Source organism: Ovis canadensis, chromosome 5 (genome assembly GCF_042477335.2).
Source record: "Ovis canadensis isolate MfBH-ARS-UI-01 breed Bighorn chromosome 5, ARS-UI_OviCan_v2, whole genome shotgun sequence".
NCBI classification, from domain to species: Eukaryota; Metazoa; Chordata; class Mammalia; order Artiodactyla; family Bovidae; genus Ovis; species Ovis canadensis.
The window spans coordinates 106880697-106906029 of record NC_091249.1 but is presented as its reverse complement, the minus strand read 5'-3'; the positions used below and the strand labels follow the sequence as shown (position 1 = coordinate 106906029).

The following is a 25333-nucleotide window of genomic DNA, read 5'->3' as shown; positions in this document are numbered from 1 at the left end:
CTTTATTTCCTTGACCATTACAGCATAATGTTACTAAAGAAAATGGTGGCTGGAAACTATTGTTGCCCTGGCATTTGTCTTCATTGTGCTAGGAGACATTGTCTGACTGTGACTTGAGATGCAAATACATGTTTCTTTCAAATGATTTTTTGCTGGAGTGATGCTAAACTCTGATTGACATGAGCTGTTGAGAGTTGCCCAAGGATTTCCCCTGTGGCTCTGATCGTTCATTTCCATCCAGACATGCGGCAGGCCTGCTCTTCCTGTCCTGGGCTTCTGCAAAGCAGAGCTTCAGAGTGCTCATTACCAAAATGCTCAAGTAAGTTCAACCAGTTCGTTTATTTTTTTCTTTTCTTCTGAGCTTGCATGAGCTGTGAACTCTCATGGCTAACTTACTCTTCTAAAACCATCCCCTATCCTAACATCTTTTATGTGTATGAAAAGGGGTTGAAATCTTGAATTCGTTTTCAAGGCATAATGTACATAAACTAATACTCTGTTTAAATAAAAAATAAACTAATACTCTGTTTAAATGCCAGCTCACTAATTCAAAAAGCTTACTTACATGTCATTGACTAATTACTTTAGACTGTGAAATTTACATTGTCACCTGGTATCTTGATATTCTTTATTAAATATGAACTTGGATGGATATTTCTTATAAGAATGGATCTCCAACTTCATTGTACAGAAGAATCACATGGTGCGTATGTAGGAGAAACACATGAAGCGCTGCCCAAAAGAACTGAATCACATCCAGGAGGATCAGGGCTAGTGATTTCAACAACTTGCCCACAAAAACTTTGGCATTACTGCTTTAAAGGTTCAAAGAGTACGTCTTCCTTTTATGGAACTGGTGCTTTGCTTCAAAGCTGGGTTGGTTTTCCTTTTTATTCTTCCTTCCTTTTTGCTTTCCCTCCTCTAATTGAGTCCTATTTCAATAAGGATGTAGTTGAAAACATTAGCTTAGATGATAAGAACCCACTGTAATATGTTGGTTTTACTGAGAGGTTTCTTAGATGTATTTAACATTCCTTGTCCTTTAGGTGCTCAATGAGTAATTTTTGGTTGACTGGTTATCAATCATTCAGTTAATATGTATTATTTAGATATATCCTATTAGAACAATCATTAGCAAAGGAAATAATAAATGAACCATATAATTTCTCAGGGACCTCCCACTTTTCTCTTTAAATGCTCCAAATATGCAGACCAATGTGCTTTCCTAATCGGTGAATTTAGAAGCAGGACCAAAGAAGGACTTTAATTAGCATTTATAGCGTCCATGCCAGAGAATGGATGTCTGCAATTATAGTAATGAATAGCAGTTGTTAGAACATGGGAGAATCCCAGTGCACATGTACCTTGGAACTTTTAAAATGGGAGGGGGCTGTTCTCATACTTCAGTGTGCATCAAAACCCCTCCAGTGAGGACCAGTTACACCAGAGCAATGGGCCTCACCCCCAGAGCTGATGGCTCCATTGTTCTGGGAAGGAACTAAGGAATCTGAGTTTCTAACAAGTTCCTGGGTGACACTGATGCCATTGGTCTGTGGACCACACTTGGAGAACTTTGCTGTATGGAAGAAGGAAGCTTAAAGCAGAGAAGCAAATTATTCAGAGGCTACCACGGGGAGTATTAAAGCTACTGCTTTTAAAAATTTTGCTTGTTTTAGTGGTAGCTTTCCAGTTGTTCCCCAGTGAACAAAGTTCCCCTGAAACTTTGATGTAAAAAGTCAACAAAACTATCTTAAGTGGATAAAATCTTTGTTTATGAAATGTACTTTTTACCATTCAGGCCCCCAACACACCCCCCTGACCACCCCCATCAGACACACAGAGAATGGTGCTCTTAGTCCATCAGGGCCTGGTGCACTGTCTAGAATCCATAGGTAAGAAAACTGAGGTTCAGAGAGAGAGGAATGTGCCAAAGTCACATAGTCAGAAATTGCTAGGATGATGCAAGTAGCCACTTGTGCTAAGCCCTTGTCTCTTTTCCTACTAGTAACCTAAGTTTAAATTCTTAAGGAGGTGGGACTACCAGAGCATCTCACCTGCCTCCTGAGAAACCTGTATGCAGGTCAAGAAGCAGCAATTAGAACTGGACATGGAATAACGGACTGGTTTGGTATTGGGAAAGGCGTACATCAAGGCTGTATATTGTCACCCTGCTTATTTAACTTCTATGCAGAGTACATTATGAGAAATGCCATGCTGGATGAAGCATAAGCGGGAATCAAGATTGCTGGGAGAAATACCAATAACCTCAGATACATAGATGACACCACCCTTATGGCAGAAAGTGAAGAAGAACTAAAGAGCCTCTTGATGAAGGTGAAAGAGTAGAGTGAAAAAGCTGGCTTAAAGCTCAACATTCAAAAAATAAGATCATGACATCCAGTCCCATCACTTTATGGCAAATAGATGTGGAAATAATGGAAACAGTGACAAACTTTATTTTCTTGGGCTCCAAAATCACTACAGATGGTCAATGCAGCCATGAAATTTAAAGACACTTGCTCCTTGGAAGAAAAGCAATGATAAACCTAGATAGCATATTAAAAAGCAGAGACATTTTAATACATGCCAACAAAGTTCTGTATAGTCAAAGCCATGATTTTTCTAGTAATCGTGTATGCATGTGAAAGTTAGACCATAAACAAGAGTGAGTGCCAAAGAACTGATACTTTTGAACTGTGGTGTTGGAGAAGACTTGTGAGAGTCCCTTGGACTGCAAGGAGATCAAACCAGTCAATCCTAAAGGAAATCAATACTGAATATTCTTTGGAAGGACTAATGCTAAAGCTCCAATACTTTGACCACCTGATGAAAAGAGATGACTCATTGAAAAAGACCCTGTTGCTGGGAAAGACTGAAAGCAGGAGGAGAAGGGGACGACAGAGGATGAGATGGTTGGATGGTATCACTGACTCAATGGACATGAGTTTGAGCAAGCTCTGGGAGATGGTGAAGGAACAGGGAAGCCTGGTGTGCTGCAGTCTATGGGGTCACAAAGAGTCAGACATGACTGAGCGACTGAACAACAAAGCCTAAGTTTATATCTTCCCTCTTTACCTTGTAATTTTATTTCAAGTTCCTATTATGCAAATATAGGCTAAATATTTACCTGTTGTATGACTCTGTGTGCATAGTCGCTTAGTCAGGCCCAACTCTTGCAACCTCATGGACTGTTGCCCGCCAGGCTCCTTTGTCTGTGGGATTCTCCAGGCAAGGTTACTGGAGTGGGTTGCCATTTCCTGCTCCAGGAAATCTTCCTGACCCAGGAATCAAAGCCGGGTCTCCTGCGTTGCAGGCAGACTCTTTACTGACTGAGCTATGAGGGAAGCCACTTTATGACTATGCAGTTAGTCAAATCACAGCTAAATTACAAAGTCTCTATTTAGAAAATAACCATTTAACAAAATAAATATTGAAAAAAAATCACTTTAAAAATGATATTAGGTTAGTATGTCTTTAGACCTCCCCCCTTTGTTTTTCTTTTAGCTTTTTATACAGGTCGCTTTAATTTGCACATTCATTAGCCCCGTTTTTGTTAAGAAATTGTCTCCCTCCTCTACCCCTTAGCTTCTCAAGTCATTTTGGGAATGTTCCTCCAGGTTATAGAAGCGCATTTGCTAACAACTAGTGGCACTATGGAGAAGGCAATGGCACCCCACTCCAGTACTCTTGCCTGGAAAATCCCACGGATGGAGGAGCCTGGAAGGCTGCAGTCCATGGGGTCATTAAGGGTCGGACACGACTGAGCGACTTCACTTTCACTTTTCACTTTCCTGCATTGGAGAAGGAAATGGCAACCCACTCCAGTGTTCTTGCCTGGAGAATCCCAGGGACGGCGGAGCCTGGTGGGCTGCTGTCTATGGGGTCGCACAGAGTCGGACACGACTGAAGTGATTTTGCAGCAGTGGCACTAGGTAAAGCCTCCGTGAAGTTCATTCTGTTTTTCTGAAAGCATGATGAGTTCTATGGAAAGCATTCTTTTCATCTTAAAAAGATTCGTGTTCTCATGTCAAGAGGAGCATGCAAGAAAGTGTTTCAGACATAGTACCATTTAAGAACCTAACTTAACATTGCTAACCAGAGTTGCTTTGTAACCTGGATTGTACCCAACTGTTATTTGACGACCGCAGCATATGACTTGTGCTGCTAGAGAGTGTACAAAATGTCCTAAGAATATCCATCTGCAAGCTGGAACATTGTTAAGTATGAATACATGTGCTTATACGGCAGAGAAGCTGAAGGCAATGTCATGTATTAGCCATGTAGGAAAACGTAGACCGGAATGTTGTTTCAAATGTAATCAACTCACCTTTACTGGAGAGCACCAATTAGTAACTATATATTTAAATCATGATTACTTTTAAACCTTGGGGAGAGTCTCTGCCCTAATGACAAATATTGGAAGAAGCTCAGAAATAAAGGTCAGAAATACTGGTTCTAGTCACATATCCATCATTTATTAGGCCAACCACTCTGAGCCTCAAATCCCTCATCAGTAAAATGAAAATAGCAGTACTTGCCTTTCTGCTTCATAGACTCTTAGTGGAAACCAAACTATATAATGTATATATATGCACTTTCAAATTCTGAAGCTCTATATAAATAAATAGTTTTTAACTGCTTGGTCTTTGCTAAAATAACTGTTTCTTCTTACTTGCCAAAAGTTTGTTTCCTTCTTTGCTACTAATGCTCCTTAACAAAAATTTCAGTCCCCGAGTTGACAACTTGATTCTTTAGAGTCTGCTGTGGTCTCAGTAGCAGCAGAAATAGATAGATAGATAGATAGATAGGTAGACAAACAGGCAGACAGATACTGAAATCGATTGCTGCACTATATAAAATAAGTAGCATGAAATCATAGAATAAAAGAAAACTTGAAGATTATTTGGTGCAGTGAATTCTGAACAATTATTTTAATCTGAGAAATCCTTGGTTCAAACAAAATCGATGAGGTAACCCTATGGATAAATCAGATGGGAGCAGAGGGGCTTCACTGAGGTGGAGTATGGAGTCCTGTGGAAGGTACAGGTGCTCCATGTAACCTCTGTTTCTCTTCAGAACACAGGTGACATTGCTCCTGGACTCATGGAGGTGAGGGATGTGTAGGCAAAGCCTTGCATTGATATTAATAAGGCAGAGTTGTTCAAACTTTACTGGTACAATGTGATTTAGAAAGATTTCCATGGAAATGTTCAAATATTAAAAGTATTATCTTTTGAAGAATGTAGTTTTCATTTTCCCAATAAGCATCCTAAAATGCATGACTTTTGATGATAGATAAAAATGGCTATGGCATTGCTGTGGTATAGGAAAAAAGTAAGAATTCAGAGTGAGAGGGGGAATTATAAAAAATAGACTATAACTTTAATGTAGAAGGAATTAGACCAGAAATAGAGATAATCCATAATTTAGTGTAGTACTTTGAGATTGGAAGAAACATTGAATTTCTTCATGAAATGACTATAAGTGAAGAAAATGTGCTTAACAACATGAAAAATATAGCAATTTTTATGAGACTTCTTGGTTTTGAATCCAGATTGAAAAGGTCTTTAATATTTTAGCTACTTTTTCTGGTTTGTTTTATACGCTGTTTAGTTCAAAGAGATTATGTGGCCATTTTTAGATTTGCTGATTTTTAAAATTTTTGAATTTGTCCACTGATTTGAATATTGTCTTAGAATTGAGCAACTGAAAATTATTAAAGAAAGTGTTCAAATACTAAAGTGATAAATAAATCCAGAAACATATACCTGCCAATATAAATCACATACGTAATTTTAAAATTTTGTAATAAAAGTTTCAGGCATAAGCAAGACATCTTAGGAGGAATATTGAGTTTATTCTGTTCTATTATACCTTAGTTTTTAGTGAGCTGAAACTCAGTTATTTTCTCTTGTAGAAATAAAAAAGCTTTTAAATTGCTTGAATAGAACTTGAAACTAATCTTAGAACTAAAAACCACCTGTAAAATCCTTTTGTAAGATGAAAAAAAGATTTTAAAAATCATTACTGACAGTTGTTAGCTGTGTTTATTATGACTTGTAATAATAAAAACTTTGAAGCAGCTGAGACAGAAAAAAACTGCCACCAATTAAAAATTACATATCACAGTGTGGGTGAGGCCTTTTATATTTATATATTTGTACATATTTAAAGACAAGCATATTTGACACGTGCAAATATTCTTCAATAGTCTTCAAGCATCTGCTTGTAATTCTGAGTTGAAAACTAAACTTTATTTTGAGTACACACCTCTTTTACACAGCAACCTTAAATTTATGAGATGATCATTTCATCAGTATTGATTATATAATTATTAAATAATTAATAATCTATTAATTATTTTTAATTTCAAAAGCCTGTAACTGCCTATTTTTTATTTTTGAAAAACTATAGCAACAGAGGAAAGGGTCATGCCAAATGTGGTATTTTGGTTTAAAGCACAATAAGCTAATTCTGTTTTCCTTCACCACAAGTTTCAGACTCAAAGTTTACGTCTGTCAGACGTACACAGAAAATCACACCTGTGGAGAGGAATCGTCAGCATCACATTGATTGAAGGGCGAGACCTCAAGGCGATGGATTCAAACGGGTTGAGTGACCCCTATGTGAAGTTCCGACTTGGGCATCAAAAGTACAAGAGCAAGGTGACCGATCTCTTTTGTGTTCCCATCAGTGCTTGGAAGGCAGTGGTTGGTTAATAGCCACATTCTTTGAGACATGAGAACACTGGGCACTTTTTAATGCTTTACAGAACCACGTTTGAGCATTATGTCAGGAAACAGGATCGGCAATTGTATTGCATTCTTTTCGTTCTATGTGACCTTTGGTAAACTGTTTCTCTCTGTCTCAATTTCTTCATCTATCACACAGAATAATACTAGAAACTATCTTTTGGGGGAAAAAAAAAAAAAGGCTGGAGCAAGCCCAAGTCAATGCCTGGAGCATAAAATGCTCAGAGAGTGTTGGCTGCGTCTGAGACTAGCACACTAACTACAAGCAGCATCATTTGACGTGCAGTAAGAATCTTCATGCAGCACTCAGTACTCTGCACCATTTTATTCAAACTGACTTACATTGATGAAGATTGCAGGGTTTTAAAACTTTATTCAGAAATCAAAGGGCCGAGTTTCTGCTGCCACTACAGCCAAGTTACTTTGCCTCTCCATACTCCCATTTCCTCATCTGTGAGAATGAGAAGGAAAACACTGCCTACCTAATAAAGTTATTGAGAAGATGGGATACTATACGTCAAGTATGTAAAGGGTTTAAAATATTGCTTTGCCCAAATAAATAATCAATTGTAGTAGCTGAAGGAAGGGGAAGAGTAAACACTTTGTGTAATAACACATATTATTAGTAATAACATATTAAATAATCATATTATTAACAGAAGTAGTAATAATTAGTGAAGGTCATAGTTGTCTATATGTGACAGTTACATTTATCTGGGTTATATCTAAACACAACCTCTTGAATGATCAGCTTCTCCAGCTAGTATGCATTGATAGCTTGGGATAATTGATTACATCCATCTTGTATTAAAAATCACTTTCGCCTTTGGGAATATCTTCACCTTTACATACAATTTTTGTGAACGTTTCATCAACAGCCTGCCCAGGTTCCTTTTGGCCCAGGGACTTCTCATCAGTGATGTAGACAGTTAGAAATACCACAGAGTGATTTGTTAGCAGGTTGATGGGTCACCTTGTTGAGCGTTCCCACTGAAGGGGAAGACATCACTTCTGACCTATAGGAAATCATATGGAGAAGACAATCCTAATAAACTGAAAGCCTAGGCTTTTTTGGGCCAAACAAGTAAAACAGTCCACTCCCCCAAACACTGCAGGAGTTTATCTGAACCCAGTTATGAGACATTTGAATTATCATAGTATCCATCCAGTGTCATCTCTTTTTTTCTGCATTGGGCTTAATAATAACACTCTAAAGAAAGTACTGATTCCCTAAAATGATACCTATGACCACTTTCATCTTGTCCTTTATCAATTAACATTATTTCCATGTTCTGATAGGCTTAAAACATTACTTATTTTTATAGTTCTGCTCTTTAGGTGTGAAATATGAAACCCAGCTATGGACACGTGTCTCTCTCTGCTCTTTCTTCCCATGATGTATTGCAGATTAATTTCAGATTATGAACTTTAAAAATTGTGATTCATTTGCATTACCTCTGCACATAACATACTTCATTGCTTTCAAAGTCTTTACATCTGAAGATCTGTCTCTCATACATTAAAAAGAGAAAAGACCACTACAGGCCCTCCTGCTAAAAAGAAAGAATAGAGAAACAAATATGAATGAATGCTGTGCAGCCCAGTGAGGAGTGAAATTTAAAACACATCAGTATTGGGTCACTTTATTCATTGATTCCACCAGCTGTCTTATCTAAACACTTGAAGGTACAAAATTGCACATCTGATGTCCTTCTTGTGTATGCAACATGGAAATTACACACACACACACACACACACACACATGCTCATATTAATTCACAAGCATTTTTGGCATAGCGCTTTGGGGCAAGAAATCTGAAACGCTAATCAAAGACTTGAGTTATAATCTAGCTATTAAACCTTAATGACTGTGGCCTCACTTAAACTTCAGGTCTTGGCTTCTTCGTGTATAAAATGGGGATGATATATCAGTGTTGTCATTCTAAGGTAAAAGTTTGCCTGGCCACCAAAAACTTACTTTTCCCCCCTCCTACAGAACTTAGTTGTCTGTTTTCTTCACCATTCTGTTTGAGTTCTATGTAAGATGGAAGTAAGGGGGGGTGGGGGGGGAAAGAAACTCTCGAAATGCTCACCTCCTTTTTCTGTAAGATCACAGACTTTGAGTTATATCTTCATGCATTAACTGGTTATGTAAAACAAGTGCTGTTATCTGAGTGAGCTACTTCACTTAGAGACTGTTTGCCCTTTCTATATAATTTGTGTCTCTCATCTATTGTTCATGATGAGGAGAAGGTGCCTCTTGGTCTTTAGGACATGTCTTTTTGAGTTCTTTCAGGGCATATGCAGTAAAAATGCTGACATCTAATGTCCATCATTTCTGGAAGCTCTCATTCAAATCTCACATGCTTTTCTAGGTAGTACCTAAAGTTTGATTTATGTCTCAAGTTGCATTTTTTAAGACTGATACTGATGAGATAGTAATGACATTTTGTTTTTTCCAGATTATGCCCAAAACATTGAATCCTCAGTGGAGGGAACAATTTGATTTTCATCTCTATGAAGAAAGAGGAGGGATCATTGATATCACTGCCTGGGACAAAGACGCTGGGAAAAGGGACGACTTTATTGGCAGGTTTGTGCAATTTGGTATTTTCGATTCATCCTAGAGAGGGTAAGTTTTTTAACAAAAAGTTTAGTCTAAGTCTGGTATTATAACTGATCTTCACTGTTTCGAAGCAAGGGATCTTACCATGGGAAAGCAAGGCTTGGGTGAACTGAAAAATAGATTTTGAAGACTGACCAGTAGGTGGCAGTTTTGACCAGTTGATGGACAGGCTACTTGAATTTGATATCCAGGAGTTTTCTCCCTATGTTGGGGACATTGTGCATGAACATTACAGGAGTTGAGAAAGAGGAATCTCCTTTGATGTACAATGCTTAAAAGGAGCAAAGAGCATATTCATAGTGTGCAAAGTAATCAGAAATAATATCGCTTTTCATAAAGCATATTGTGACCGTAAAATGTGTTGCTTCATCCAGCTCCCTGCAAAGTAAAGAATCTTGACAATCTCCTAGGAGTTCACAAATCTCCCAGGAGTTCAAGTGTTAGTGAAGGAAGTGTGTAGGTGAGGCAGATTCACATTAATCTGATAATGCCGTGAAGAAAAGAATATTCTGAGGCCTGCATGACATCTCTGCACAGTTCAGTTCAGTCACGTCCAACTCTTGTGACCCCATGGACTGCAGCACGCCAGGCCACCCTGTCCATCACCAACTCCCGGAGCTTATTCAAACTCATGTCTGATGAGTCGGTGATGCCATCCAACCATCTCATCCTCTTTCGTCCTCTTCTCCTCCTACCTTCAATCTTTCCCAGCATCGGGGTCTTTTCCAAGGAGTCAGCTCTTCACATCAGGTGGCCAAAGTATTGGAGCTTCAGCTTCAGCATCACAACAAGCTTATTTTGAAAAACTGTTTGAATTATATGATTGTTTTCTTATTTTTACACCTATTTTTGTATTTTCAGTAGTTATATATATGTGTCTTTATAGCAAAACATATTGAAATGTCAATACTGAGATAAAACACAGTGTACAGAAGAACTTTTTAGTTTAAAAACTTCTTCCTTCACTGTAGTTCACGTGGTTTCCAGGTCTCTAAACATACAACCTGAAGAAAGGCACACATACTACTAATAATAAAGGGGATTTTACACTAGGGGAGCAAAACACAGGAATCCAACCCAATGTATGTATCTTTTTGTCTTTTTCCTATTCTAAGAAATATGTTTTAAACAATAGTTTTTTTCATAGGATTACAGGATGAGAGGTCAAAGATGAGCTTCAGTTAACCTTTAATATTTTATTTACAAATGGAACTAGAAAAACACCACTAATCTTATGCCATGTTACATTTCAGTCCTTTTTAAATGACAAGCCTTTACTGCATGGTTTTTTCCCTCTAGTAAAATACTGTTTTCAGGGTTTTCTTAATGTTCTATCTAGTTCTCTTTGGGCTGTACCACTAGCTTGCTGCTGCTGCTGCTGCTGCTGCTGCTGCTGCTGCTGCTGCTGCTGCTGCTGCTAAGTCACTTCAGTCGTGTCCAACTCTGTGCGACCCCACAGACAGCAGCCCACCAGGCTCCCCTGTCCCTGGGATTCTCTAGGCAAGAACACTGGAGTGGGTTGCCATTTCCTTCTCCAATGCATGAAAGTGAAAAGGGAAAGGGAAAGCTTAAGTAACAGTAAAGATCTGTTCATACACGGAATACATTTTATTATGAATACGTCTGTTTCTTTTTCCCTCAATATGCTATGAGCTATTTTGAGTAGATACTGTTCTACCTATTCCTTGAATAATTCATTCATTTTCATAATTTTTAGCAACATTAGCTCTATTCGGTGACCATCAGAATGACTGCCATGTGTAACTCACTACCTCAATCTCATTGCTTTGTATTCGAATTTTCTTATATGAGTAAAATCATGACATAAATCATAAAATATATTGGCTTCTTGTACTTCTGGGTCCACAATCCATGAAGTCCTTCTTATCCTATTTTCCATTTTTTTTTCCATGATAACATTTACCCCTTAAACAACTCTTCTTTCTTTGAGAAGAATCTCCAAATTTGGAAATGATGAAAATTTCTAAGCCCATTTTTTAAATTTTTGGTTGTGCTGGGTCTTCATTGCTGCGTGCGGGCTTTCTCTAGTTCCAGTGAGTGGGAGCTCCTTCTTATTGCAGTGCGTGGGCTTCTGATTGCAGAGGATTCTCTTGTGTCAGAGCACAGGCTGTAGGCGCATGGGCTTGAGTACTTGCGGTGTGCGGGCTTAGTTGCCCTGTGGAATGTGGAATCTCCCAAGATCAGGGATCAAACCACATCCCCTGCATTGGCAGGTAGAATCTTATCCACTGTACCACTGAGAAAGTCCTCTCAGCTCATTTTCACTGACTTTTCCCTTTTCCTCACTTGATAATATTATGGATTCTTCAAGGGCAGGCCTAGTTATTTTAAGAAATGTTTGGCAGAGAGGTAGACCTATGTATCCCACTTCATCTTGTTTCTATGGGTTTGTTCCTGTTTTGGCAATTTTTGAGAGAACAGTGATAAATGGCACTCTGAAGATTATAGTGATTGCTCTAGACAACTAGGGGGCTAAGAAGGTCTCATGAAGAGTGGAAAAAGAGAAGAAATCCATTTTTGGAGTTTCTAGGTTGGGGAACATGTGCAAGTCCTCGCAGGTGCTGGGGGACTGGTGTGCCCCGAGAGGGCTTGGAAGCTCCGTACGCCTTACCACATACCTCCCGTGCCTCTCTTCCATCCAGGGCCATATCCTTTTCTAATAAACTAGTTATCTAGTTCGAAGTGTATCCCACCCTTATTTTTTAAGTTGTTGAAAGTGCTTCAGTTCAGTTCAGTCACTCAGTCGTGTCCAACTCTTTGCGATCCCCTGAATCACAGCACGCCAGGCCTACCTGTCCATCACCAACTCCCAGAGTCCACCCAAACTCATGTCCATTGAGTCCATGATGCCATCCAAACATCTCATCCTGTTGTCCCCTTCTCCTCCTGCCTTCAATCTTTCCCAGCATCAGGGTCTTTTCAAATGAGTCAGCTCTTCGCATGAGGTGGCCAAAATATTGGAGTTTTAGCTTCAACATCAGTCCTTTCAATGAACACACAGAACTGATCTCCTTTAGGATGGACTGGTTGTATCTCCTTGCAGTCCAAGGGACTCTCAAGAGTCTTCTCCAATACTACAGTTCAAAAGCATCAATTCTTCTGCACTCAGCTTTCTCTATACTCCAACTCTCACATCCATACATGACCACTGGAAAGACCATAGCCTTGACTAGACGGACCTTCTCGCATGTCGTTTCTGGCTTGGGCTCTGCATGGGTTGTTGGATGACTTCCTTATGCCCATGGCTATTACACAGAAGAACTTTACAAGCAGGATCAAGGAGACCTACTCCAGCACCCTTATTGCTTGAATGGACACAACTGTGTGCTCTGCTTCCCAGTATCTTCGTTAGATTAAAACTGACTTAGATGGAGAGTCAAATAGTACCTTTAAAGAATTATAAGGATTTCTGAAACTCTCATTTATTTTGAATGACTTACTTTTATTTCCAGTTACATTTTTGTTGGAAAGATCCCCTGGAGAAGGGAATGGCAACCCACCCCAGTATTCTTGCCTAGAGAGCTCCATGGACAGAGGAGCCTGGTGGGCTACAGTCCATGGGGTCACAAAAGAGTTGGACACGACTGAGCGACTAACACTATCTGGCATCAGCTTCACTAAAGAAATTCACATTTGGTCATTTATCAAATATAACTCCCTATGAAAGCAATTTGAGCCAAGAATTTTTACAGTAAACAGAGCGCAGGTAGACAGACAGACTCTTAGGACCACTTTTGAGTATCAGTTTGAATCCTTTTGCATAGTAAAGGGAATTATTGTTGAATCTGGGATAGTCAAAGATGGACATTGTATACTCTGCTAATTTAACAAAGATGCCTGTGGCAGAAAAAGAAATGACTATGGCAAATACCATTATTTTCAATCTAGTTGATGGCCAGAAAGCAGCTGAAGGTCTTGATCACTCACTTTATGCTTACTCAATTGTACTTTACACACATCCTGCTGCTGAAGAACAATATATTACTAGATCAAAGTAGAAGGCAAGTAGACTGGCATGTGTTTATGTGGAGGTTGTGTGGTAATAGTCGAAATAATGCAGATCATAATAGAATTCCTTGATCCTAGAATAGTTTAGAAGAGAACTGACTTACCTTCTAATTACATTTGAGTTCTAAGATTAAAATAACAGCAAAAGTGTCATCATGATCTCCTGTGTTCTTTTGCAAGTGCTGTTGCAACATTCTATGTCTATATTAAATTATTTTTAATTAATTTATTGAAATATTTTACATGAAACATGTAAATTGAAGGTGTACAACATGTTGATTTAATACATGTATATATTGTAATACAGTTGCCATTGTAGCTATAGTTGGTGCCTCTATCATGTCACATATTTTTGTGTGTTTGTGTGTGTGTGTGTGTGTGTGGAAATAATTAAGATGTGTCTCTATTCACTTAGAAGTTAAAGACTTCTGGGAGTTGGCTGGTAGCTGGCGAATAAATTTAAAGTTGGCTGTGGAGGGTAATGCTGTTCCATTGATGTCTATTAACTGTTTTTAAGGATTCTTTTTGCTCCTTCTCAAGTACATCAGACATCTTCCCACCTCAGGACCTTTCCCTCCATCTCCACGTGTCCACCTGTCTAGCTTCTTCACCTACTTTAGATCTGTGCACAAGTGTGATACCAGCGAGGCAGCCATCCCAACTCTATGTAAAAATGAAACCCCTTTTCCTTGACATCCCATTTCCTTTTTCCTGCTTTGTTCTCTGCATCAAGGTCTATCACCATTGGACACACTATGCATTTTGCCCATTTTATCCTTTACTTCCCATCAGTAGAATGTGAGCTTCACGAGGGTGGGAATTTTTGAGCTGTGTTGTTCATCGTGGCATCCTCAATACCTAGAAAAGCGTATGGCAAATAATAGGTGCTTAAGAAGTATCTGCTAGATTTAACTTTACACACCTGAAGCTTGATTGAATGCTGGAATTATGGCTCTTCTCTAAATAAATATAGATAGAATTTGACAACAGATGTTAAGGCAACAGCAGTTAGAATTACATGTCTTAGTGGAAAGTATAGAGTTTCAGTATAATTAAGAAAGATTTGTATATAATTCAAAAGGGAGAATTAATGAATTAAAGTGTTAAAGTGTCTGAGTAATCTTTGTACTTGAAAAATACTGACTGGTTGCATTTGAAAAAAAATGCCTATCCATTTACAAAGATATTTATAATTTTTTATCATAATGTCTAATGAGTTAGTGCTATCTGGTTGTTAAATTTTACCAAAAAAATTAAATTTACTATAAATGGAAAGAAACAACAACAATAATAATGTTTTACACTGTAAGGGGAACTATTATGTACTTTAGCTCAATATTAGGGTAAAACAAGGGTGGTTCATATTTTACCAATTTTGCAGGTGCAAAAAGTGAGGTGTTTTTGAGGTATAGCCAAATGGTTTAGCGACTGCTCAGCTAGTATGAATTTGAGGCAACTTATCTGAGATTGAAATCCAGGATTCCTGACTCTAGAATCCATGCCCCTTTCACTGTGGTCTCATATTCAGCATCTTCTGGAGCCATTAAGTGCTTGATAAAATACCAGGTGGGCAGTAAACCCACCTGGATGTGTGCACCATACTGCAAGTTTGAACAACAAATTTTACCTGTCACTGAACTACAGATTTCAAGTGAAGGTGAAATAATGTTAATCTGCGAGTAATTATTTAACTTTCTGATCACCTGCATTTTGGCAGGCAAGAAGGACTGCCACCTTTACGATAATCAGCTAATAAATCCTCATGATTGTTACACTTTTATGCAGAGCAGTAATCTGAACAAATTGGCTGCTGACAGCTGTGGTAAATTGCTAAGAATGAGTGCTGTCAGAAAACAAGTTGTTTTTATGAACGTGCAGAATACGTAAATCCCATGTTAAGCAATTTCATTCGGTCGGAGTTATTTGCAATCCAATATAGCAAGATTTATAGCATTATTTATTAGTGTGCAAAATGCTTGTTTATCTTTAAAGCAGCATTGATTTGGTGCCCATATATTTTCAGTTGGTGGATTGCTCCTAACTTTATTTGCTGGATTGTTATCAGGACCAAGACATTGATACTGCCCATGACAACAGAGTGCTACAGATGCAAACTTCAGTAGGAAGTTATATTTAAACACAATTTTTCTTATTAATATGTAAGAAAAAAAGTTATTCCGAATGGGCAAGTTCTGGGTGAAGAAAAATGCTTTCAAGTGCTATGACCATAAAAATAAATCTGTGGCTCTGTAATTTAATGCCAAAGGAAAGAGAATGTGGAATGAGTAGGCATACACATACGTCTCTCTAGGTACAGTGTGGAAAATGAGGCAACAGCCTTTGACTTTGTATATTAACCAAGTTAATATTTCTTAATTGAAGGACATTGCATGTGAGCGTTTGACACTCTATAGGTTCTGATTTGCAGTGATTCTTATTTGTGATATAAATACTACAGTGATTATTCTACTTCCTACCTAAATCAGATTAGAAGCAATCTCTGCTTTATTATTAATTTGAAAGCACAAGATAACTATTCAGAAAACTCTAAACTGAAGAGAATTTTTAATGGAATCATTGTGTTTCACCATATTCCTTACTAGGGACTGAGTGAAATATTTCATTTGGGAGATAGGTAATGTTTTGATAAAGAATGGAGCGTCATTGATTCTTGTCTTGGTTTGTCGTAAACTCAAGTCAAATATATTAAGATTTCAATCCATTTTCTTTCATGACTTACTATTTTTTCTTCTGAAGACTTTCTCAGAAAGTTTATACTCACTGCAGTATTTTATATATGATAAACAAAGTTTCCAAAGACTGTTTCCATGCACCACTGTGGGTATGTTAAGCAGCTTACCTTCTAGGCAATGAAGGGGAACCTCTCAAGTTTGTATTAATAGAAGTATGCTCTGATAAATCCATCTCCCCAAAGACAGTTGGACGTGACAACTGCTGACAATAGAAAAGCAGTGATTGCATTAGCTTTAGTAATGTCAGGTGGCGTGGACCTGCATCATCGTGAAACTTGAAAACCTTTAGTAGTTACCTGTTGAATTCTTTAAAATGCCAAGATTCTAAAGAGTTATCTATCATATTGATTTATAATATGAGATCTTACATGTTGTTTTACCAGTGTAAGTAGTTCTCAAACAATAAACCTGAAAAAGTTTTCTAATTTTATCGATAAATTTGGTCCAAATTATGTAAACTGTGTTTTTAGAAATTCTCCCCCACAAAAGAAATCCTATAGAGGCTTGTCTTCCTGTCCTGAGGCTTTGATTTTGTTTTATTTTGTTTTTTAATTAATTGATTTTTTTTATTGAAGGATAGAGGCTTTGTTTTTAAATGTTCTCTTATCTGGATGGCTTCGTCATATCGTGAGCTAGTACTTCAGGGCACAGTACACACTTAGAAGTTCCTTGTTAGAGGAGATATAAATTTCTGTTGCAGATATTCTTCCTGATAATTTAAAGCTGATTTTGGCGGAATTCTTGTTAGACCTGATTATGCCACACCCCCAGTTTGTAAATCAGAATCAGAATCAGGATGTAGCTGACACAGAGCTGGGTGAGGAGGAAATATGTCAACTCTGGGTGTTCTTGTCCATCATTCTGTTCACTTATGCTTGTCCAGTTAGCATAATCTTCAACCCACAGTTTCTTTACACGGATCTTTTATTGCTTTCATTTTTGTTTAATTGGAGTATAGTTGATTTACAATGTCGTGTTAGTTCCAGGTGTACAGCAAAATGATTCAGTTATACATACGTCTTTCTTTTCCATATTCTTTTCCCATAATGGTTATTACAGAGTACTGAGTAAGTTCCCTGTGCTGTGCAGTAAATCCTTGTGGATTACGTATTTTATATATAGTAGTGTGTATATGGAGAAGGCAATGGCACCCCACTCCAGTGCTCTTGCCTGGAAACCCCCTTGGGCAGAGGAGCCTGGTAGGCTGCAGTCCATCAGGTCATGAAAATTCGGACATGACTGAGTGACTTCACTTTCGCTTTTCACTTTCATGCACTGGAGAAGGAAATGGCAACCCACTCCAGTGTTCTTGCCTGGAGAATCCCAGGGACGGGGGAGCCTGGTGGGCTGCCATCTGTGGGGTCGTGCAGAATCGGACACGACTGAAGCAACTTAGCAGCAGCAACCGCAGCAGTGTGTATATGTTAATCCCAATGTCCTAATTGACTGGTATCTTTTAAAGCCATTGTCCATTTTGTGAGAATTGGTTCAGTTAAAGCTAGATGCCATCATCTATAAACCCACCTCCCTGGGCACATATCATATGGACTGCGGTTCAGTGGAAGCCAGTCAACAAGTTCAGGGGTCACTGTGAGCTCCTCTGTCAAGTGGCTCCTGCCTGTCACTCGAGATACTTGCCGGTCGCATGTGACATGATGCACAAGCCACCAGTATGAATGCAGGTATAAAATATTTATGAAGCTCGAATCCTAGTTTTATTTTTTAATTTTCTGTCTTATTTTTAAATTAAAAAATACATAAATGCATCCAAATAGGCCTAACATTTGCTTCCTGCACCTCACATGTACATCACTGGTGCTAATCACAAAACTTTTATCTGGATTGGTGACTGGTTTAGTCATGGCAGATGGAAAGGTGGTAAGAAAAAAGTGATAAGAATACTGAACATTTTCTCCTTGAACTTAGGGGGAAATGTCACCAAATAAATGTGATGTATTCCTTTCACATGGCCAAGTAAGTGCGTATAGTTTTTATAAAGAGCAAAGAATTTCAAGCTTTGATATGGAAATCAGGAAATGGGGTTTGAGGTCTTAAAACCATCACTTAATTTCCCTGAGCCTCAATTTCCCATTTTGAGGTCTTTAAACACCATTACTTAATTTTTCTGAGCCTCAATTTCCCATTTGTGGAATGAAGAAAGTAGCACTCAAATCTCTTTCAGTTTGAGTCTCTTTCGATTCTTCTATTGATAATTAATTGATTGATGAGTTGAGTTCGGTTCTGACAGTAAATTCTAAAATTGTTCAATATCAAACTAAGGCATATGAGATAATAAAACTATATAGTGTTTACATAGCATTTTCATCTTTTCACAGTAGTTTTTCATCTATTGTTTCTGTATGTAAAGAGCAGGCATAAATGAGGAAAGCTGATGCATAAAAAGTTTAAGTGACTTGCTTAATATCACAATGCTAATGAATAATTCAGCTTTATTAAAACTCTAATGTTCTGAATCCCTGACATAAACTCTGAAGCCAAATAACTTCACTCAACAACACACTGGGTCTGTGGTAGTTCTGCAAGTAAGGATGTGAGAAATCACAAGGCTTACAAAGGGTTGAATCCCTCAAATTTAACAGAAGCCTGATGCATAATGCAGTTAATATAAATAAATAGTTAATAAAGGGGTGCTGGAAAGAAATCAATCCACTTTCTAGGAAGACAATATAGAAATGGTAGCATGAGCAAAACTGCATGCTGATTCTGACTCTGCCACTATCAAAATGGGTAGAATTTTGGCCTCTCTGAAACTCCATCCCCTCCTCTTACAGAGCACCGACTGTATTCCAAGTGTTGTACTAGGTGCCTGCCCTTGAGGTGTACCAAGAGATGGACAGAAAAAGACAACTGCTGGTTATTGCCGTGAGAATTAGTTAAAAATTAGCCAAGCAAAGATAGGTGGATACATCATCTCAGGTAGATGGGGTTGCTTCCTTCATGACAGAACACAAGGAAGCAGGTGAGCCTTAGCATGGATGGTGGGAGAATTACAGACCATCAGGAATTACTGAAATAGCAAGTGTAAATCAACAAGTAAACACCCCAGCTGACGGTAGGTTGTGGAGGATCCCATTGCCTTACTAAAGAACTTTCATAGATGGTGAGAGGCCAGGAGTGGGACATGGCCAGATTTGCTTCTTGGATATTTGTAACTGTCAGGATTGAATCGTGTTAATGGTTTTTGCATTAGGCCGGGTTCCCTACGGCTTCCCTGGTGGCTCAGATGTTAAAGCATCTGCCTGCAATGCAGGAGACCCAAGTTTGATTCCTGGGTAGGGAAGATCCCTTGGAGAAGAAAATGGCAACTCAGTCCAATACACTTGCCTGGAAAATTCCATGGATGGCGGAGCCTGGTAGGCAACAGTCCATGGGGTTGCAAAGAGTTGGACATGACTGAGCGACTTCACTCACAGGTTCCCTAGGACACAGAGCTTGAAGCAGTGATGAGGTGTTGGTGCTTAAATGGGAGGTACAATCCCAGGCACTGAGGGTGAGAGAGAGAGAGAATATGATGCAGAGAAGATTAGAGAGTCATGCACAGTGATGTGTTACTGGGCTGGCCATGTTCCCAGAGTTTCAGAGACCCCATGGTTACTCAGCAGCTGTGCACCCTTGACCACGTGCACACAGGCAGGCAAGATGGAGAATCCTGCTTTTGGAATGGTTTGTGAGAGAGGGAAAGTTGTGGGGAGTTACCTTCCCATCTCCTATGCCATTGATCTAAGTTCACCCCATCAGGAGAAAACGTCTACGTGGTTTCATCTGGTTTCTTTAGCGGTTGACCAGGAAGCCAGATCCCATACAGACTTCTTAGTGCAGCTTTTCATCCAAGGGCAGAAGTGGCCTTAGAAGCCAGAAATTTGGGGCATGTGGCATTTGGGCCTAGGTGCACAGTGGCAGCCAAGGGGAGCACTCACCCCATTTGGGCAAGTGAGAGTTTTGACCATCCGAGGCCAGTCCTAGGTGAAAGACCTCACACCCAGTTGACTGGTCATAGTTGGAGGATGAGGAACAGCCCCTTGGAAAGACCCAGTCAAAATCAAAGCTAAGACAAATCCGGCAGCTGAGGACCCATCCAGGAGTTCCATGTAGAACCCAGATATAAAATAAGATGTGAGAGGAACTCTTCTTTGAACCAAAGGGGAGAATCCACACCCCATTTTTCACCCTTCCTCCATCCATGGTGACTAGGATGCAAGCCCCAACCCATGCTCCTTAGAAGCCAATCTGAAGTGAGATTAGATTCTTACATCACCATTCAGACTTTTTTCTTTGGTGGGGTGGAGGCATAATACATCTGAGGAATAAAATTTCATTACCTGGAAGATGAATTTGTTCTCGTATGTTTTTTGATGTGTGGAATTACAAAAAAGAAAGATATGTTGTTGTTGTTGTTGCTGTTTAGTTGCTAAGTCAGGTCCAACTCTTTGTGACCCCATAAGCTGCAGCATGCTAGGCTTCCCTGTCCTTCACTGTATCCCCAGAGTTTGCTCAAACACATGTCCATTGAGTCAGTGATGTTATCCAACAATCTCATGCTCTGTCACCTCCTTCTCCTCCTGCCTTCAGTCTTTCCCAGTATCAGGGCCTTTTCCAATGTGTTGGCTCTCTGTATCAGGTGGCCAAAGTATTGGAGTTTCAGCTTCAGCATCAGTCCTTCCAAGGAATTGAAATCAGGGTTGATTTCCTTTAGGATTGACTGGTTTGATCTCCTTGCAGTCCAAGGGACTCTCCAGAGTCTTCTCTAGCACCACAATGCAAAAGCATCAATTCCTCAGTGCTCGGCCTTCTTTATGGTCCAACTCTCACATGCATACATGACTACTAGAAAAAAACATAGCTTTGACTATACCGACCTTTGTCAGCAAAGCGATGTCTCTGCTTTTTAATAGCTAAGTTTGTCATAGCTTTCCTTCCAAGGAGCAAGTGTCTTTTAATTTCTTGGCTGCAGTCACCATTTACGGTGATTCTGGAACCCAAGAAAATAAACTTTATCACTGCTTCCACTTTTTCCCATTCTATTTGCCGTGAAGTGATGGAACTGGATGCCATGATCTTAGTTTTTTGAATGTTGAGTTTTAAGCCAGTTTTTTCACTCTCCTCTTTCACCCATATCAAGAGGTTTTTTAGTTTCTCTTCACTTTTCTGCAATTAGAGTGGTATCATCTGCATATCTGAGGCTGTTAATGTTTCTCCCAGCAGTCTTGATTCCAGCTTGTGAATCATCCAGCCCCAAGGAAGATGTAAACAACTGTAAATATGGATAGAGTTGTAACAAATTGTGGAATTTGAGGGTTTTGAGAACTTGAAATTCATCTAGTTCATTTACCTCGTAACACAGATAAGAAAACTAGAATTCAAGAGGATAAGTTCTCTAAGGAAAGGTCATACAACTAATTAGCAACAGATGGAGGGCTAGAACAAAAGGAATCTGATGCCCAATCTTGGGCTCTTTTCCCAGTATATGTATTTGGGGATTTCATGAATTTGCTTCAGTACTTTAAAATTTTGCATTTTCACGTTCTTAACAATATAAAACCCACAACTTTTGCTTATTCTGAGCCATCTGTATGACCACTGAGTATTTCTGTAACCAAGCTACAGCAAACCCTTCCTTTGTTGAGGACATAATAGTACAGGCAAGCCAAACACAGGTGAATCTGTCTTTTGGGCAAAGAGTCGGACACGACTGAGCGACTGAACTGAACTGAACTGAAGCAAATGCCATAAACTGGATATCTTATATTCAATGGAAGTTTATTTCTCACAGTTCTAGGGGTTGATCTACATTCAAGATCAAGACAGCATCAAATTTTCCATCTGGTTTCCTGGTTTATAACATGCTGTTTTCCTCTGTGTCCTCACATGATGAAGGATGAGAGATCTCTCTGGTACCTCTTTTATAAGGGCACTAATCCCATTCATGAGGGCTCCACCCTCATGAGCTAATCACTTCCCAAGTTCCACACCTCTTAATATGATCACACTGGGCACTAGCGTTCAACATATGAATTTTGGACACCACACAAACATTTAAGTCATAGTTTAGTCACTCAGTCATGTCCGACTCTTTGCAACCCCATGAACTGCAGCACGCCAGGCCTCCCTGTCCATCACCAACTCCCGGAGTTCACTCAGACTCACATCCATCGAGTCTGTGATGCCATCCAGCCATCTCATCCTCTGTCGGCCCCTTCTCCTCCTGCCCCCAATCCCTCCCTGCATCAGGGTCTTTTCCAATGAGTCAACTCTTCACATGAGGTGGCCAAAGTACTGGAGTTTCAGCTTTAGCATCATTCCTTCCAAAGAAATCCCAGGGCTGATCTCCCTCCGAATGGACTGGTTGGATCTCCTTGCAGTCCAAGGGACTCTCAAGAGTCTTCTCCAACACCACAATTCAAAAGCATCAATTCTTCAGCACTCAGCCTTCTTCACAGTCCAACTCTCACATCCATACACGACCACAGGGAAAACCATAGCCCTGACTAGACAGACCTTAGTTGGCAAAGTAATGTCTCTGCTTTTGAATATACTATCTAGGTTGGTCATAACTTTTCTTCCAAGGAGTAAGTGTGTTTGAATTTCATGGCTGCAATCACCATCTGCAGTGATTTTGGAGCCTCCCAAAAAATAAAGTCTGACACTGTTTCCACTGTTTCCCCATCTATTTCCCATGAAGTGATGGGACCGGATGCCATGATCTTCGTTTTCTGAATGTTGAGCTTTAAGCCAACTTTTTCACTCTCCTCTTTCACTTTCATCCAGAGGCTTTTTAGTTCCTCTTCACTTTCTGCCATAAGGGTGGTGTCATCTGCATATCTGAGGTGATTGATATTTCTCCCTGCAATCTTGATTCCAGCTCGTGTTTCTTCCAGCCCAGCGTTTCTCATGATGTACTCTGCATAGAAGTTAAATAAGCAGGGTGACAATATACAGCCTTGACATACTCCTTTTCCTATTTGGAACCAGTCTGTTGTTTCATGTCCAGTTCTAACTTTTGCTTCCTGACCTGCATATAGATTTCTCAAGAGGCAGGTCAGGTGGTCTGGTATTCCCATCTCTCTCAGAATTTTCCACAGTTTATTGTGATCCACACAGTCAAAGGCTTTGGCATAGTCAATAAAGCAGAAATAGATGTTTTTCTGGAACTCTCTTGCTTTTCTCATGATCCAGCGGATGTTGGCAATTTGATCTCTGGTTCCTCTGCCTTTTCTAAAACCAGCTTGAACATCTGGAATTTCGTGGTTCACATATTGCTGAAGCCTGGCTTGGAGAATTTTGAGCATTACTTTACTAGCATGTGAGATGAGTGCAATTGTGCGGTAGTTTGAGCATTCTTTTGCATTGCCTTTTTTGGGGATTGGAATGAAAACTGACCTTTTCCAGTCCTGTGGCCACTGCTGAGTTTTCCAAATTTGCTGGCATATTGAGTGCAGCACTTTGACAGCATCATCTTTCAGGATTTGAAAGAGCTCAACTGGAATGCCATCACCTCCACTAGCTTTGTTTGTAGTGATGCTTTCTAAGGCCCACTTGACTTCACATTCCAGGATGTCTGGCTCTAGATGAGTGATCACACCATTGTGATTACCCGGGTCGTGAAGATCTTTTTTGTACAGTACTGACCCGTAAATGTTACTTAGTACTGAATTCACTTTACAATATATTATGTTGCAGAAGTTCCACCTTTGTACACATGTATTCAATAACTACAAAGTGATAGCAAAAGGTTTTTCTCCACTGCATTCCAGCAATAATTTGATTTGATACCCATTTAATGCAGATATCAATGATGCTGTAATGATGACATTATCTCAAGTTAACAGGACAATTTTGCTTTGTTATTGGTGACATTTTGTTTTAAAAGGCATCTGAAGAACGCTCTTGAGCAGAGTTTTTAAATGAATAGGAGATCTGAGTAACCTCAACTAGCAAAATATGTCTTGAATTCACTTACTCTTTTATCAAAATAGTTGTATAAATAGTTATTTTCTATATTAAAATGATTGAAGTCAAAATTCTGAAACATTAAATATAGGACAGGGCCTAGACTACTTATACAAATATACCCAATATTGAAAATCTAGTTGCAACAGAAAGGTATAATCCTCCCTACAAATGTATAATGATAATTTAAATTTTATTAGTTCCATAACTTTAAAAATTAAATTTGTAAGCTTTTCTTCACTTATTATTTTATAAGAACAATTGCAGCCTTCTTCCCTTGTTCATACATATTTTTAAAGCATAAAAATAACATACTTCTGCACTTGAAAACAGATAATTTTTCTATTTTGAAACAAATCCAGATATTACCCAATAAGAACCACCTCACACAGCACAAACTTCCTCCAGGATGAAAAATTATAATAATGACAGATCGGTTAAGGAAAAGTCCTAGATCTTGGATTCCAGAGTCCCAGGTTCAGGTCTGGCTCTGCTAGTAACTCTGCATCTCCATTAATTGAGGTAACTTCTCTGGCCCTAGGTTTCCTCATTGGTAAATTAAGGCAACTTTGAGGATCACAGATCATTATACCTATTGATATAAATGGTGTATTGATATAATTGGAACCAGGTACAAAATTAAGTGAAATAGTCCAGCTGTAATGAAGAGGGCATTTGTATTTAAGCTTATTTAAATTCAAAACTCTTTTAGCACAATAAAAACAGCAAATCCATCCACCTGGTTTGATCTGAAAGTTGCCAATTTGCATTTCTTAGACCAGATCATCTTTAGAACACCTTCCCTAACTCTAAAGAATTAAATGCAGTGACTCTAATGTAAATCAGGAGGAGGACAACATCTAAATGACCAGCTTCCCAGGTGCGTCAGTGATTAAAAAAAAAAAAAAAAATCCACCTGCCAATGCAGGAGACACAGGTTCAATTCCTGTGTCAGGAAGATCCCCTGGAGAAGGAAATGGCAACCCAATCCAACATTCTTGCCTGGCAAATCCTAGGACAGAGGAGCCTGGCTCGCTACAGTCCATGGAGTCACAAAAGAGTCAGACATGAGTTCGTGGCTAAACAATAACAATAACAAAAAATGGTAATAGGCATAGAAGGAAATCCTTCAGAAAGCTTCCAAGTTAAGAGAAATGCAGCATTATACAAAGGAATAGGGCATGAGACCCTTCTTGTCCCAACTG

At 39.1% G+C, this 25333-nt stretch overlaps 1 protein-coding gene across 27 annotated transcripts in view; it reads left to right on the top strand.

Annotated features, from left to right (window-relative positions):
• The window catches only part of MCTP1 (multiple C2 and transmembrane domain containing 1), a 395240-nt gene that overhangs the window by 173459 nt on the left and 196448 nt on the right, over positions 1-25333 (top strand). For 16 of the 27 annotated variants that reach the window (XM_069590168.1, XM_069590162.1, XM_069590160.1 and 13 more), the window contains 2 exons: positions 6495-6665; positions 9215-9345. In XM_069590168.1, coding sequence (XP_069446269.1) covers positions 6495-6665; positions 9215-9345 — 302 coding nt within the window. Of the gene's footprint in view, positions 1-241; positions 320-6494; positions 6666-9214; positions 9346-25333 lie in introns of all 27 variants that reach the window. The other 11 variants (XM_069590153.1, XM_069590149.1, XM_069590148.1 and 8 more) reach the window with 1 other exon arrangement.